General features: G+C 41.6%; 1 protein-coding gene across 1 annotated transcript; it reads right to left on the bottom strand.

The window, feature by feature from the left end:
- Positions 1-2,033: 2,033 nt before the first annotated feature.
- AKTIP (AKT interacting protein) lies at positions 2,034-12,587 on the bottom strand. Its single transcript, XM_019619753.1, has 10 exons — positions 12,491-12,587; positions 10,186-10,299; positions 8,817-9,022; positions 7,010-7,074; positions 6,827-6,927; positions 5,415-5,503; positions 5,245-5,343; positions 4,921-5,028; positions 4,494-4,554; positions 2,034-2,961 (listed from the first exon to the last, which is right to left on the bottom strand). The coding sequence occupies exons 2-10, from the start codon at positions 10,225-10,227 to the stop codon at positions 2,851-2,853; spliced, it is 882 nt and encodes a 293-aa protein (XP_019475298.1). The 5' UTR covers positions 10,228-10,299; positions 12,491-12,587; the 3' UTR covers positions 2,034-2,850.
- Between the last annotated feature and the right edge of the window lie 232 nt (positions 12,588-12,819).

Here is a 12,819-nt window from a genome sequence, read left to right as displayed (position 1 = left end):
CATTGTGCTCAGTCCAAATTCTAGGCCAATTTTCTGTTCCACGAGTCCCTGCTTCGCTAAATATCACAAACACTGAATGTGAAGCATGCGACTTTCAGCCTTCCCAAGAAAAGAGAACTAAGAGCAGCAGGAGAATGAACGTTCGCAGTATTTGAGTAGCTACACCACAGGCCCGTACAGTAGCTCCTTGAAACAGAACCACCACTTAACACGTAATACAGCTCACCTTTCAGATCCGTTACTCCAGTCCTGACTTCCAGTGGAAGTTCCGAACAGTCTTCTGACAATTCCAACATGCCTGGTGCTTCCCTGCCCCATCAGACACAGGCCAGCAGGGCTGTTGGAGGAGAAGTCTAACCATGGTGAGTGACACCAGGATGGCTTTTCTTTCTGCACTGAGTTAGAAGGAATTTAGCCATTCCTTTCACAAGTCCAGCGCTGCTTTAAACTCCTCTTCAAGTACACAGTACGCCATTCTAGAAGACTTCCCTAGCAGAAAAGCTGCAGGACAGCAGACGTGCTTCACTGCCTGACCTTATTTGTTAGAAAGGGGCACACGCATACTTGTTACAACGGGACATATGCAATAGACCACAGAGTGAAACTGAACAAACGTATCTTTAGTATTATCAGGCATTTCCTCCCTGTAATGCAAATAACAACAGCCAGAGAAGTTTTCCCCACCCAGCAAGAAAATCAGCTGCACTGCAATTAAAGAGACAGGTTATACAGCAACAAAACATTTTCCAAGCATTAAGCCAGTTGTCGGTCAGTTCAACCCCCAGTCCCAGAAATAATCCTGGATTTAAACTGTAGCTGCTGTGAGCACTGCCCCACACACTGTGCCATACACACAGGCTGAGAGAGAACACCCATGTCTCTGCACACTAAAGTGCTGGAAAGGCACTAGACGGACACGAGCTACCTCTTACTCCCTTCCTAACAATACAAATTACAAAGCACAGCAGTAATTAAGAGATACTAAGATACCTAAAAGCACTGGAGAGATCAAGACTAGAGGACAGCTGAGCTCCTGCTCAATGAAGATCCTGGGGAGCAGTGACCACAGCCATGTTGAGGTGACCCAGGAGCTGCACAAAGCCCCTGGCACAGGGGACACCACAGCTGCCACCAGGATACACAGCCGGTGCTGCAGCTGGGGCAGGTGCTCAGCCTCCCAGACCACAGGATTTTCAGTACAGCTGAAACATCACCATCAATAGAGTTCCCAATAAAAAACCCACCATGCATTTGAAGCCATTAAGGATATTTAAGGCAGCTGTACTGATTTACATGACCACAGACTTCTTCACCAAAACAGGAATTCCAGAAGTACAAGTGCCATCCCAGCCAGCTCCAGGAAACCACTGCATCTCCAAGGCAGAACCTTCAAAAGGCTCAAAGCAACACACATTAAGGCTTCTGTGTCTTAACTCATACATCTGTAAGTGCTGTGCAGAAACCACACACATCACCTTTAGCACTATGTTAACTTAATCACTTGGGATATGACAGTATATTACCTGTGCAGTCATTGTACGTTTCCTTAAAAGCTAAGACTCTGTTCTCTAAGATAGAAAGGTTGTTCTAGGACAAGTAGATTTAGCTTCTGTAATACAAAAGCTACAAACAAACCCAAAAACTCTTACCATGACTACATACAAAGTCACCAGAGCTTCTGGTCAGCAGGGTTTGCATTAATACCAAACGTACAGGTATGGGCATGACTTAAAGAAAAAAAGCCCATTAGTAACAGACTAGCACCACAAGTTCTGGATTTATAGAGAAATCCCGTTTTGCAGCAATAAGACATTATGCTAGATTATGATATCAGGAGGACTCTCATGCAAAGTAGAAAACTTTGCCCTGAATTCACACCAGCTTTAGAAAGGTTCTCCTAGATGTGAAACAAAACTGTTCATGCAGTCTCTTCAGCACACAACAGGACACCTATAAAGACTTCTGTTGCCAGGCACTTCCAGCCCAGTTCCAGGCTTTACTAAGTGTCTAAAACACAAACAGTTGGACAGATGCAAAGTGATGATTCCATTTTATTTTCTTAAGATGTCACCATTAACACACATTAGTCAAGCTATTCTATTTAATCCCTACAGTGTAGACACCTAGGGAATCTAAAATCCTCTACGATTTTATTAGCTTAAGAGACCACCATTAAAAGCTTTGATTTTAGTGTTTATGTAATAAAAGTCTATTAAGCCTGACATTCTTCTTTCACCCTGTCAGACTAATGTGTGCTTTAGTGACAGCATCCATTTACAAATCAATAGTACGTCATCCACTGAGTATCATCCTCAGCTTTATCTCTGGAAAGTGCTAAATGGAGTCACTGAACCATCTATTTACAATTTCAAATCCTATCCTATTTACAATAGAAACCAAAGTATTTAAAACCATTAAATATAGTGTTTAACTCTGCTATATTAGTTTACATGAACACAGCTTACCTCTGGCATCGTATTTCCTGCTAGTGTTTCTGCCAGCAATTTAAAATTTAAAAGAAAAAAAAAAAGCCATTTCCTGGAGGGAAAAAATAAAAGCTTAAAAGCAACCCCAAACCTCCAGGCATGTCAGAGCCCTGAGGAATTACCCACTCTAGACAGTCTTCAGACTGAAGTACTGCAGTGTTCAGAGATACTTCCAAACTCCAGGCAAGCCTTTAAAACCTAATGCATATGTGTAAAACACTGAGACAGTAATCCAAGCAAGTTCACTGGAGTCACTGCTACCGTTCAGTTCTTACTAATCCGTAAACTGCTGCTTTGCTGCTTCTCCCTCCGTTACATTCCCTCCACCCATAGAAAGTGTTCTGTGCACCACAGTCCAGAAGAGCTAGGTAGGCATTGTCTTCTCCTCTTTGCTGAAAGGCTGAACTGAGCCAGGCTTTACCCATGACAGGCCAGAAACATGCATGCTTTTGCAGTGCTGATCTTCTGGTTTCTTCTAGGTAGAAGAAAATTGAAGTCAGAATTATTAGAAACTCTCTCGCATACCTTCCCACACATTTTCAGATTGACAACTACAAGCAGAAAAGAGGTCAGTATCATCTCCTCTCCTCAAAGAGAAACAGCTACTACTTTAATTTCTGTGAGTATGCACGGCATGCGTAGATCTACACTGACACTACAGGAGAGTTTTAATGACTTAGTTCAGGTACTGTCACCCAGTTATACTATAAAGACTAAACAGACACTCCTTGGATACAGCATTCTGTTTGGAGAACAGGGCACAGCAGCACTGCACTGCTGTTTGCCAAATTTCTTGGTTGTATACAAAGAAGAGCCAATCCAAATCAAAGCACATATGTCATTCACTTGCTGTTAACAGCTCCAGCACAGCCAGTTGTTTCTCAGTGCACTGAAATTATGTGGGTAATAAACAGGGTTGCAGCAGAAGGGAAAGAAGACAGGACTGGGGAACTTACTTTTACAGGGAGGGCAAACAACTGAACTGGCATTTTGGAACAAGTCTCCTAAGGCACAGAAGCCTGAGCATTCTTGCTATCATCAAACAACTCCAGCAAATAAAGCACCACATGTGCAGTAAGTTGAAATGAAAACACTGACAGTGCATTTTTTTTTGCCAGTTCAACACAGATACCAGCCACCATTTCAGAATCCTGAGATACTGCAAGTTGGTCACTTGTCATGCCACACAATGCAGACTCAGAATTGCTGCATGTCAATTCCTGCCAAGTACTAGGAATCATTTAAAATATAAAAATAATAAACTGAATGAGAGGGAAAGTGTGTTTTCAGATATTTAAAAAGACTTAAACTCTTCAGAATGAAGGCTCATTTCTCTTGAATCTCTCCAAGAAAGAGAAGAAAGCCTCTTCCAGTTTTTGTATAAATTGCTAAGCTCAGAAGCCATGAGAAAGTTATCTGCACTACTTCAGTTCTAGAGCAGGTAAAGGGACACTCAGCATCACTGCACTTTGTGCAAATATTGAAGGTATTGCCCTGTTGAAAACTGTATGAGCAAACACACTCTTGCTGTATCTGAGTGCTCTGAGGCAGAAGTAACAGTCTCCAAAAAGTTTTCAAATTAAAAGAAAGCCCTGAAGTTTTGATTTACTCATTAAATATCTTTCACGAGAACAGAAGAACAAAGTTGGAAGTTATGAGGTTATGCAGCAGTACTGACCACAACAGGACAAGCTAACAGAACAGCCAGCAAATCTCTCCTTTCTTTTTCCATCTCTAAATAAAAAAATCTGCCAAATTTACCAACAATTATACTCAGCCTAACAAAGCATTCTAGCTGGCTGAATGATTAATTACTTAACACACTGAAGTTAGAATAGCCACATAACCACTTAGGACACTAATTCAGTTTCAGCACATCTCCAGATTCAGAAGAGAAGCAGAATAAAGTCTGCCTGGTACATGCTCATCACAATATACACAGAATATTTCCTTCCTTTATCAGGCAATAAATCCTTTCTATAGGGAAAATCTGGACTTCGTTCATACCTTCTGAGTCAACATCTTCTCTCTAGCTTCATCATGTATAGCTGGATTCCAAGGAGAAAAACTGTGGAAAAAATACAGTTCTGTAACTCCACATTTTTGCAAACACACTTTGCATTTTTGCAAACACATTTTGCAAAAGCACTTTTACTTGGTTTAGTTTGCTTCATTTCAAGTCAGTTACAGATCTGGAGTTTTTGGTAAAAAGAACTTGCTACACATTGACACGGACTTCTTTCCAACAGAAAAACACAGTGTTGGATAATCTTAGATTTACTCAGTATTTTATCCAAGGTACTCTTACATACATACAAAAGATGTTGGTCATCCAACTTGAATGTCTTGGAAGGGAAAGGTTTCAAATAAAAAAATGATACCGGAACTTGTTGTCAAAGCACGAAGATGTTGTCAATTTGCCCACAGTACTCACACGATTGCATAGGGATCCTCTATTTTGGGCTGATCAAATAAGTGACTGCTGCATAGTTTGACACTGTCTACCACTTTACTTTTGAACAGTTGAATATCTTTTTCATACCTACAACAAAGAAATAAGCCATGTCAAGTACCTGCAAAAGGAGGTACAGGTTTGCCCTGGAAGCACAGACAGACCGGGCAAAGCCTCAGCATTAGTTTCTAGCACAATGAGCTGCAGACATAGAGATCACAAACAATTACACAGATCTCTTGATTCTGTACTTCTATGCATAAGTCTCTTAAGAAATCACATCTTAAACACCTGGAAGATACTTACAGCACTGCAGCCTCGGGGTTCAGAGGACTAGTTGTATCAATCTTGTAAAAGACTCTGCGAGCATACATTAGTACTTGCCATATGTGATTATGATTTCGCCTAAAAAGAACAAAACAAGGTGAAAAAAGGAAAGAACCTTCCAAACTGCACTTCAATATGCTACCACTAACCTCCATTTTGCAAATGCTCGTTTCACGTCCAGCTCCCCAGACAAGGGATCTACTAGTGGATGGAAGACGGGCAGATCAAAAACCAAGCGCTGCATTAGAAACAGGAAAAATCCCAATGTTAGAGCCCTGGGTGAGGGTGTTTCAGGTCTTTTGTGTTTTATTGGTTAATGAGATGCTGCTTCCAAATATCAATCAATTCCTACTATATAACAAGAAAGCAAGTGTGAAACTGTAACCCAGCATACCCACGTTACATGCAGGGTCCTGTCCTCTCTGACATTCTTAGCACTGAATCAAGAGACTAATCCAGCTAACAGCACAAGTACCAGTGCCAGCACAGGTAACAATACCAGATAAGATCAGATTAAGTCAGGGGAGGGGAAAAAACAAACAAACAAATAAATAAATAAATAAAAATCACAAAAAACTTTCAGCTGAAAGTTCTTTACATTCTTGAGCTACAATCCCTGATTTCCTTTATCCTACACATTTTCTAAGTAAACTGTGAGATGCCTTCAGCTCTGTAGGTTGTTTCCTCTGGCATTTGTGTATTCCTCTAAAAATAATAATAGTAAAATCACTTTCAACAGGAAGGTTTATAAAGTCCCATGCTAGCACAAGAATGATGGATATGTCAGAGACATTTAAGACTAGTCTTTGAAATAAACTGTTTTATACTAATTCTGTCCCTGTAAAGCTTTACACAAAGCTTGGTGCCAAACAGGCAGCTTCCTGACACAGCAGCTCAATCTCAGCTACAGCAGCTATGTACACCCACTCCCAACCTTCCTCTTAAATAAATCTGGCCAAGAGGACCGGATGCTCAGCTCTGGATAGAGTCACACTGCCACAAATGGCAGGAAAGGAAAGTAGTAAGTTGGATACCTTTCCCTAAAAGGAATAAGAAAAAGCAAGGATCAAAGGTAACACCATACTATCCATCTCCATTTCGTGCTACTTCATCAACTTTCTCCTCAAATTCTCTTAGTTCTTTGTTTCAATGTATTTAGAAAAGATACAGGCAAGAAATCCTGCAGTACAACACTGGGTACAGCACAAGCATCTGGATTTCACGTTCCATCACAGGCAGCTCAGAATTTGGATATGTAAATGCTTAAACTTGAACTTCTTCATCAAGAAAGCAACAACTCAAGAGTTGAGGTAAAGAACTGCTTGACTGCTTAATGCTCCAATGTATCAAACTCTGCACCAGCCTCAGTAATAAAAGCAGCACGTTCCCTCCATTGATGTTAGGAGATACGTACAAGATGTGTCACAAACATGCCCAGCCAACTAAACAAAACTAGTTCAAAGAAGTGAGAAGCTAGCTGGTACAGTTGCTTTAACAAAGAGCCAAACTCGAAGCACCAGAGCAGAAGAAAAACCCAAGACACACAACTACAGCCACTTACCGGGCAGTCTCCATCAGGGTAATTATCAGGAATATAGACTGTAAATTTGAATACACCATCCTGGTACAGCCCATGTCTTATGAATATCACTCCGAACCACACTGCAAGTGAGAAAGTTTCCTTGAGCAGAAGAATTTCAAAACATGTAATTATTCAAGTTTTCAAAGTTAAATTTAAACTTACTCAATGCTGATCTGTAAGATGGCTGCACGTAGACACCTGGCAGCTTCTGCTTCACAACCAACGTACTGCAATTAGAATCAGCATTTAGGATAGCTCCACAACCACACTACACCTACAGCAAGGTGACAACAGTAAGGCCAGAATGTACTGCCAGTAGCCATACAGGAGACTATCCATGAACTTACATTCTGCTTTTCCTAGCTCTCCACTCTCCTGCAAGGAGGAAACATCATTTCTCCTGAGAAAACTGTCAGCAGAGAAGTAGAAATTCTTTTTTTTTTTTTCTACTGCCTTTCTACTTCTCTGCTGAATTCCCAGTTTCCAAGTAAAGATGGAAAGAAGGAATGCAATTAAGAGATTTTGAATGCAGTTTTAGGTTTGCACTTAATTCCAAACTTTTATCATAGCTTTAACTTAAAGTTTTGAACAAGTAGCTTCTCAGTTTAAGCTAAGACTATGCTGCATGATAAACAAGAATCATGTCGGCACAGAACAAAACAAATTAACAGAGAATAAAAAGGACAGATGAAAAACAGAGCATGGTGGACATCTACATCAAGTACTTTTAGCATCTCATTGCCAGGATGGACCAACACATTTTCCCATACTAGCATTTATTTGCTATTTCACTTTTTGTGCCGATGATCAAATCACAACCTTCAGTCACCAGAGAGCAGTGAATTACGTAAAGAGTTGCTTTTTCTTCCTTAACCTTTTAGGAAACTCCACTTCATAATCAGCTGTCCTCCTGCACAGGTAAAATGTGCTACTTCTACTATTTTCAAATTCACAAACACAAGAATTCCCAGGAAGTTTAACCAGCTATAGTTGTAAGGTATGCAGATTCTATTGAAAACTATACATCACAAACTGAAATATTCATTTCATAGGCTTCCCAGTTAGCTGTTGTACAGGCCAATTAAACTGAATTCAGCATGCCTGCAGTAATAAATCTTTTCTGAATTAAGAAGTCAGCACGAACAAGAAGATTTGATGTTTTGACTACTCGCTTTCAATGCAAGGGTTAATGCAAGCACTGAAACTTAGCATTGCATCAGCACTCAAGGGATTTCATTCCAACAGGCACTAAATACTTGAGAATCCAGTACATCTATTGCAGAGGAAGTCTTCCCAGCTTCGTAGCACAAAACAACTTCAGTAACTTCATAAAACTAAAATGCTTTGCACACATATAGATTTGTATGATCCACGCTCTGCAAAGCACTAGACTGGATCAAAGCAACTGACCAAACAAAGGCTCTTTAAACTGCAGTAACTCCTCCCTCTTATGATTCATTTTAAATATCACTGAGAGACAGGAAAGAATTGTCTCTCTAATATCCACTTAATAAGCTGTATCATCAGGAAGCATTCAAGTGTTCCACATTTGAACTCTACTATCTGGTACCCTACAATCATAACCAACTTCCTACTAGAATCTGCTTGCTTCTAATTTAATAATAGTTCTAAGAAGTAGCTATTTCTGAAAAAAAAAAAAAAAACAACCACCAAGCTATATGATAACTGGTCCAAAGGCACAAACTTAACATGTATTTACTTAGAATGAGAAATAAGAATTCAGAAAATCACATCTAAACACATCCCTTCTTCTCCTCAGCTATCTCCAGAGAGTGAGGTTGCTGCTCAAGAAAAACATTTTGATAAAACAGAGACATTTACTGTGTTGTTCTTCAGGGCAGAGACACCAGGCAGAAGTTGACCCCTGCATGTTGCTTTTTTCCCCTGCTGAAGCATAAGTTCAGTAACCTAAGAGAAGCTTTTTTTTTTTTCAAATGTGAAAACTTACAACTCTGCAAGGAGGGAATACTCCAAATAAAAAGGCCCATAAGAAGCATGTGTTCCATTTGTTGACTGGGATGACATGGCAGGAGAGGCAGGCTTGGTAACTGGCACAGCATTCTTTGGAACAGAAGGCAACTGTTTCTTTGCAGAAGCTCTTGGAGGACTGGTTCTCAGTTCCCCACTCAAAGTTTTCTCATCAGCTTCAGGCCTCTGTTAGATTTAAAATAAAACTATGACATAAGATGTTGAAATTAAAAATACTTAACATAAGAACGTGTTTTAACATAGGCTTAAATCCTATTGCATTATTTACAAGTGTGGCCAACAACATTTATGTTGGGTTGTTTTGTTTTTTCTTTTTTTAGGGGGGGGATGTGGGGACATTGAGATGTGTGCATCTTTATAGCTTTTGTTTTAAACCTAGACTACAAGCACAAAAGTAACCAATGGTGGATAGGAAATCTGCAGGTCAGGATTGTATTTTTTTAAGAAACTGGAAGCAGGTAATATAAACCATCAGCTTAGAAGTCAGACTATTGCCAGCACGCAGCGTATCAAGATAAATCATTTCTCCACTGACAAGCATCCTCCCACTCTGGACTTCAAAAAGTCCCTGAAAAGTAATGTAGTAAAGCTGAGATGGGAGCTTGCTACAGAAAACTTCATATATCTCACTTACTGCCTGTGCTAGGACAAACACCCCCTGCACACTGATCATTCAGCCCATTCCCACTGTGGGAGAGTCACTGTTTGACACTAAGACTAGTTCAAATAGTTTTGTTATAACAATCTTTCCAAGCCCACGTCTTTCACTAACAAGAAACTTTGTATTTCATTTGTCACCCTACACAACACTGCATTACACACAGATATCAAAATCTTTCCACGAGTTGCCAAGACAGACCTGCAGGTTACAGAATTGGGACTGGGCAGTGGTGATTTACAGTACGGCACTGCAAAGAGCTTGAGACCTGCTCTGGTAGCAATACTCTGGTCACAAGCACCATCAACAAAGTTATATATAGCACTGAAAATCTGAGAAGCGACTAACCCTAGAACAATCATGCTTTTAGATACAATAAAATGTAGAAACTAACAATGTTATCCATGCAGTTTTGCCAACACTTCACTGCATACACAACATCCAGCTAAGGTTTACGTAAGATGGTTCTTACGACACTTGTTTATTAAGTCTTTCAACTATGTGAACAAGTTTATCTTCCATTCTTGAAAATACTTCAGATAAGTCATCACAGCCAATTCTGTAATAGATCTCATCCACATGCACACTCTAATTAATGCAGCCGACCCTTATATAAACATGAGCCAGCCCTCCCGATGTAAATTGCAGTGGCTGTTCACTAGATCTCTACCTTGCGCCCAGAAGCTGCAGACATGCTCCAGAAAGGGTTCATAACGAGTATTTCAAATCAAAATCCACAATTGTTCAATATCTTCTGTTTCTTCACACCTCTCTGGTTTATAGCCTGAAAATACATAGAATGAGTATGCATTCTCACAGATAAACAGGACTCAATTTTTCAGATAAAATTCCATAACCAGCTTCATATGAATATATAAATGATATATATAAATGAGAACTTGTAGTTAAGACTAACAGCTAAAACTGCCAAACCTCTATTATTTATTAGACTCCAGTACAATACCACAGCTGTCTACAAAATATTTTTGCACTTAATCTCCTGCATTCCGTTAAAAAGATGAGAAAGATTCTGTAAACTGTTCTTCATCTTGCCAAGTGGAGAAAAGACCATCAATTGGCTGAGCTCAGTCAATGAACATCTTCTGTGAGCACCATACTAAAAGTTACCACTTCATATTCATACCCAGCACCAGACAGCACTACAAGGCTTACTCTCGCACTCTTGTTAAGTGCTGTCCCTTGCATACATTCCAGACTTGGTGTGCTTCTGAAGCACTCCAGTTCCAAATAATCTCTGCCATTCCCAGTGAAAGGGATGATCCTCCCATTGAGTCTACATCACATACGTGTCATCTTGCTTTCAACTACGCTGGAACCCCGCCAGGAAGAGACAAAGCCACAGAACACGAGTGATTTTCTGTAGCTATTTAATGGGTTCATTAGGAGCACTAAGGCTTAGCACCCATTAGATCAGCAATTCAACAACAAAGACTTCAGCAGTATTCAGCTCCACCGTTTAATCTACTGTTTAAGTAACTCACACTGCTCCTCTTTAGGTAAAGCCCTCCAGCAGCATTTCTGTTCATTTGTTTTAAAAAAAGTCTTGTTATCAATAGCACAAGAACTCTCTCATCTATACAAGCTCATGTCTGGCACTGTCCCCTTCCTCCACTCCTCCCCCCCCTCCAGTCCTCCCAGCCTCCAACATTCCACCCCTCCCCCCATCCTTTGGCGGTTACATTAAGTTTTCTGACAATTCACTTTGCTCAATTTCTTTAATAGGAAATTGTACTGGCCAAGGCAGTTCAGAGGATGTGGCAAAATGAGAGAAAATAGCACAGGTCCTATTGTGGTCAACACTACTGCTTTTTTCCTACAGTAAACAAGCTGCCACCTGTTCACACATTGCTTTGACTAGTTCCTAGAGAAAACGATAACACGAGGAACAGAACTCTTCCTAAATAGACAATAAACGCTTATCTTGTTAAAAGGAAGAAAAAAAAAAAGAACCAGATTATTTACCCAGCAGTGGTAATGGTTTAAAAGAAACCCTGATATCAAACTGTCTAACTAGCAGCCATCCAGACTATAGAACAATCCAGCATTAAAAAAAAAAACACAACACAAACGCAAGCACCCTTCAGAAAAGTGATGAAAACTAATTTATTCTCCCAGCCCGAGATCATCTCGGGCAAACATTCCAGCACACGGCCCTTCCAGATATTTTCCCTCCTCAGCAGCCAGAGTCCCATCAGCCGAGGCAGTGCAAACAGCCCGGCAGGGCAGCGCTGGGGCACGTGTGGGACAGCAGAAACAGCCCATCTGTTCCTGCCTTTCCCGTGTCCTGTCTACAAATCAGCCCTGCCAGAGGGGTATGCCACAGGCCCTTCCTCTTACGTGAAACCTGGCCAGGCTCAAAGAGCAAGATGCTTGCCTAGAAAAACACAAGGCATTTCCTCAGGGAATTTTAGGGTAACCAGAGGACAGAGGAACTGACGTACAAACAGCATCCAAGTGCTACGGCTCTGACAAGAGAAAGCTTCAGGAAGCTGAAGACTTGGAAATGATTAGCTGGACCCCGGGGTGATTACTTGATGAGTTTGGGATGAAACGTTTCCTGGTTGGAAAACACAGGCAATATAAACTGCACTACCACAGAATAAGAGAGAGGAGATACAGGAGCTGAAGAGGACAGAGAACGAGGTACGAATGCACAGAACAGCCCAGCCTGTCAGCGGGAAGGGAGCTGCTCCAGGAGCTGATCGCTGCTGCAGATGGAGCTCAGCTGCCGGCTCCAGCTCAGAAGGCAGCTGTGCACCTCAGCACACTCCCAGCTCTGCTGAAAAGCTCGTCATCACAGAGACACCTATTTACAAGCTATTAAGAACCGGTTTCGTCACCAAGCAAAGCATATTTTAGTCCTCGTTAAACAACAGGAAAGCTTCTAGACATTATTCTGCACTGAGATCCCACGAGGCGCTCTCCTTAACGTATCCGGCCGCCCCCAGCCTCACCTATGACAACGTTACGTTCGATGGAGAACCGACGACCCCGGAAGAAACAGCAACAGCAGGCGGAGCTCCCGCACAGTTCAACCAGCCGAGCCTGCGGCCACCGCGAGGCTCTACGGCACCGCACCCACACAGCCCCTGCCCCTCCTCGCCACCGGGTAACCAGGCGGCGCCCCGAATCAACTCGCAGAACTGACAACTTCTCCACCAGCGATTCCTCACGAGGCACGAAACGCGACATTCACAGCGCGACATTCACAGCGCTAGGTGACGCGGCCCCCAGCCGCAGAATCGCTCCCAGCCGTCTCCGCTCAGCCTTGCCGCCCCACGGC

The sequence above is a fragment of the Meleagris gallopavo genome, chromosome 13, assembly GCF_000146605.3.
Source record: "Meleagris gallopavo isolate NT-WF06-2002-E0010 breed Aviagen turkey brand Nicholas breeding stock chromosome 13, Turkey_5.1, whole genome shotgun sequence".
Lineage (NCBI taxonomy): Eukaryota > Metazoa > Chordata > Aves > Galliformes > Phasianidae > Meleagris > Meleagris gallopavo.
This window is presented reverse-complemented; position numbering and strand designations above follow the sequence as displayed.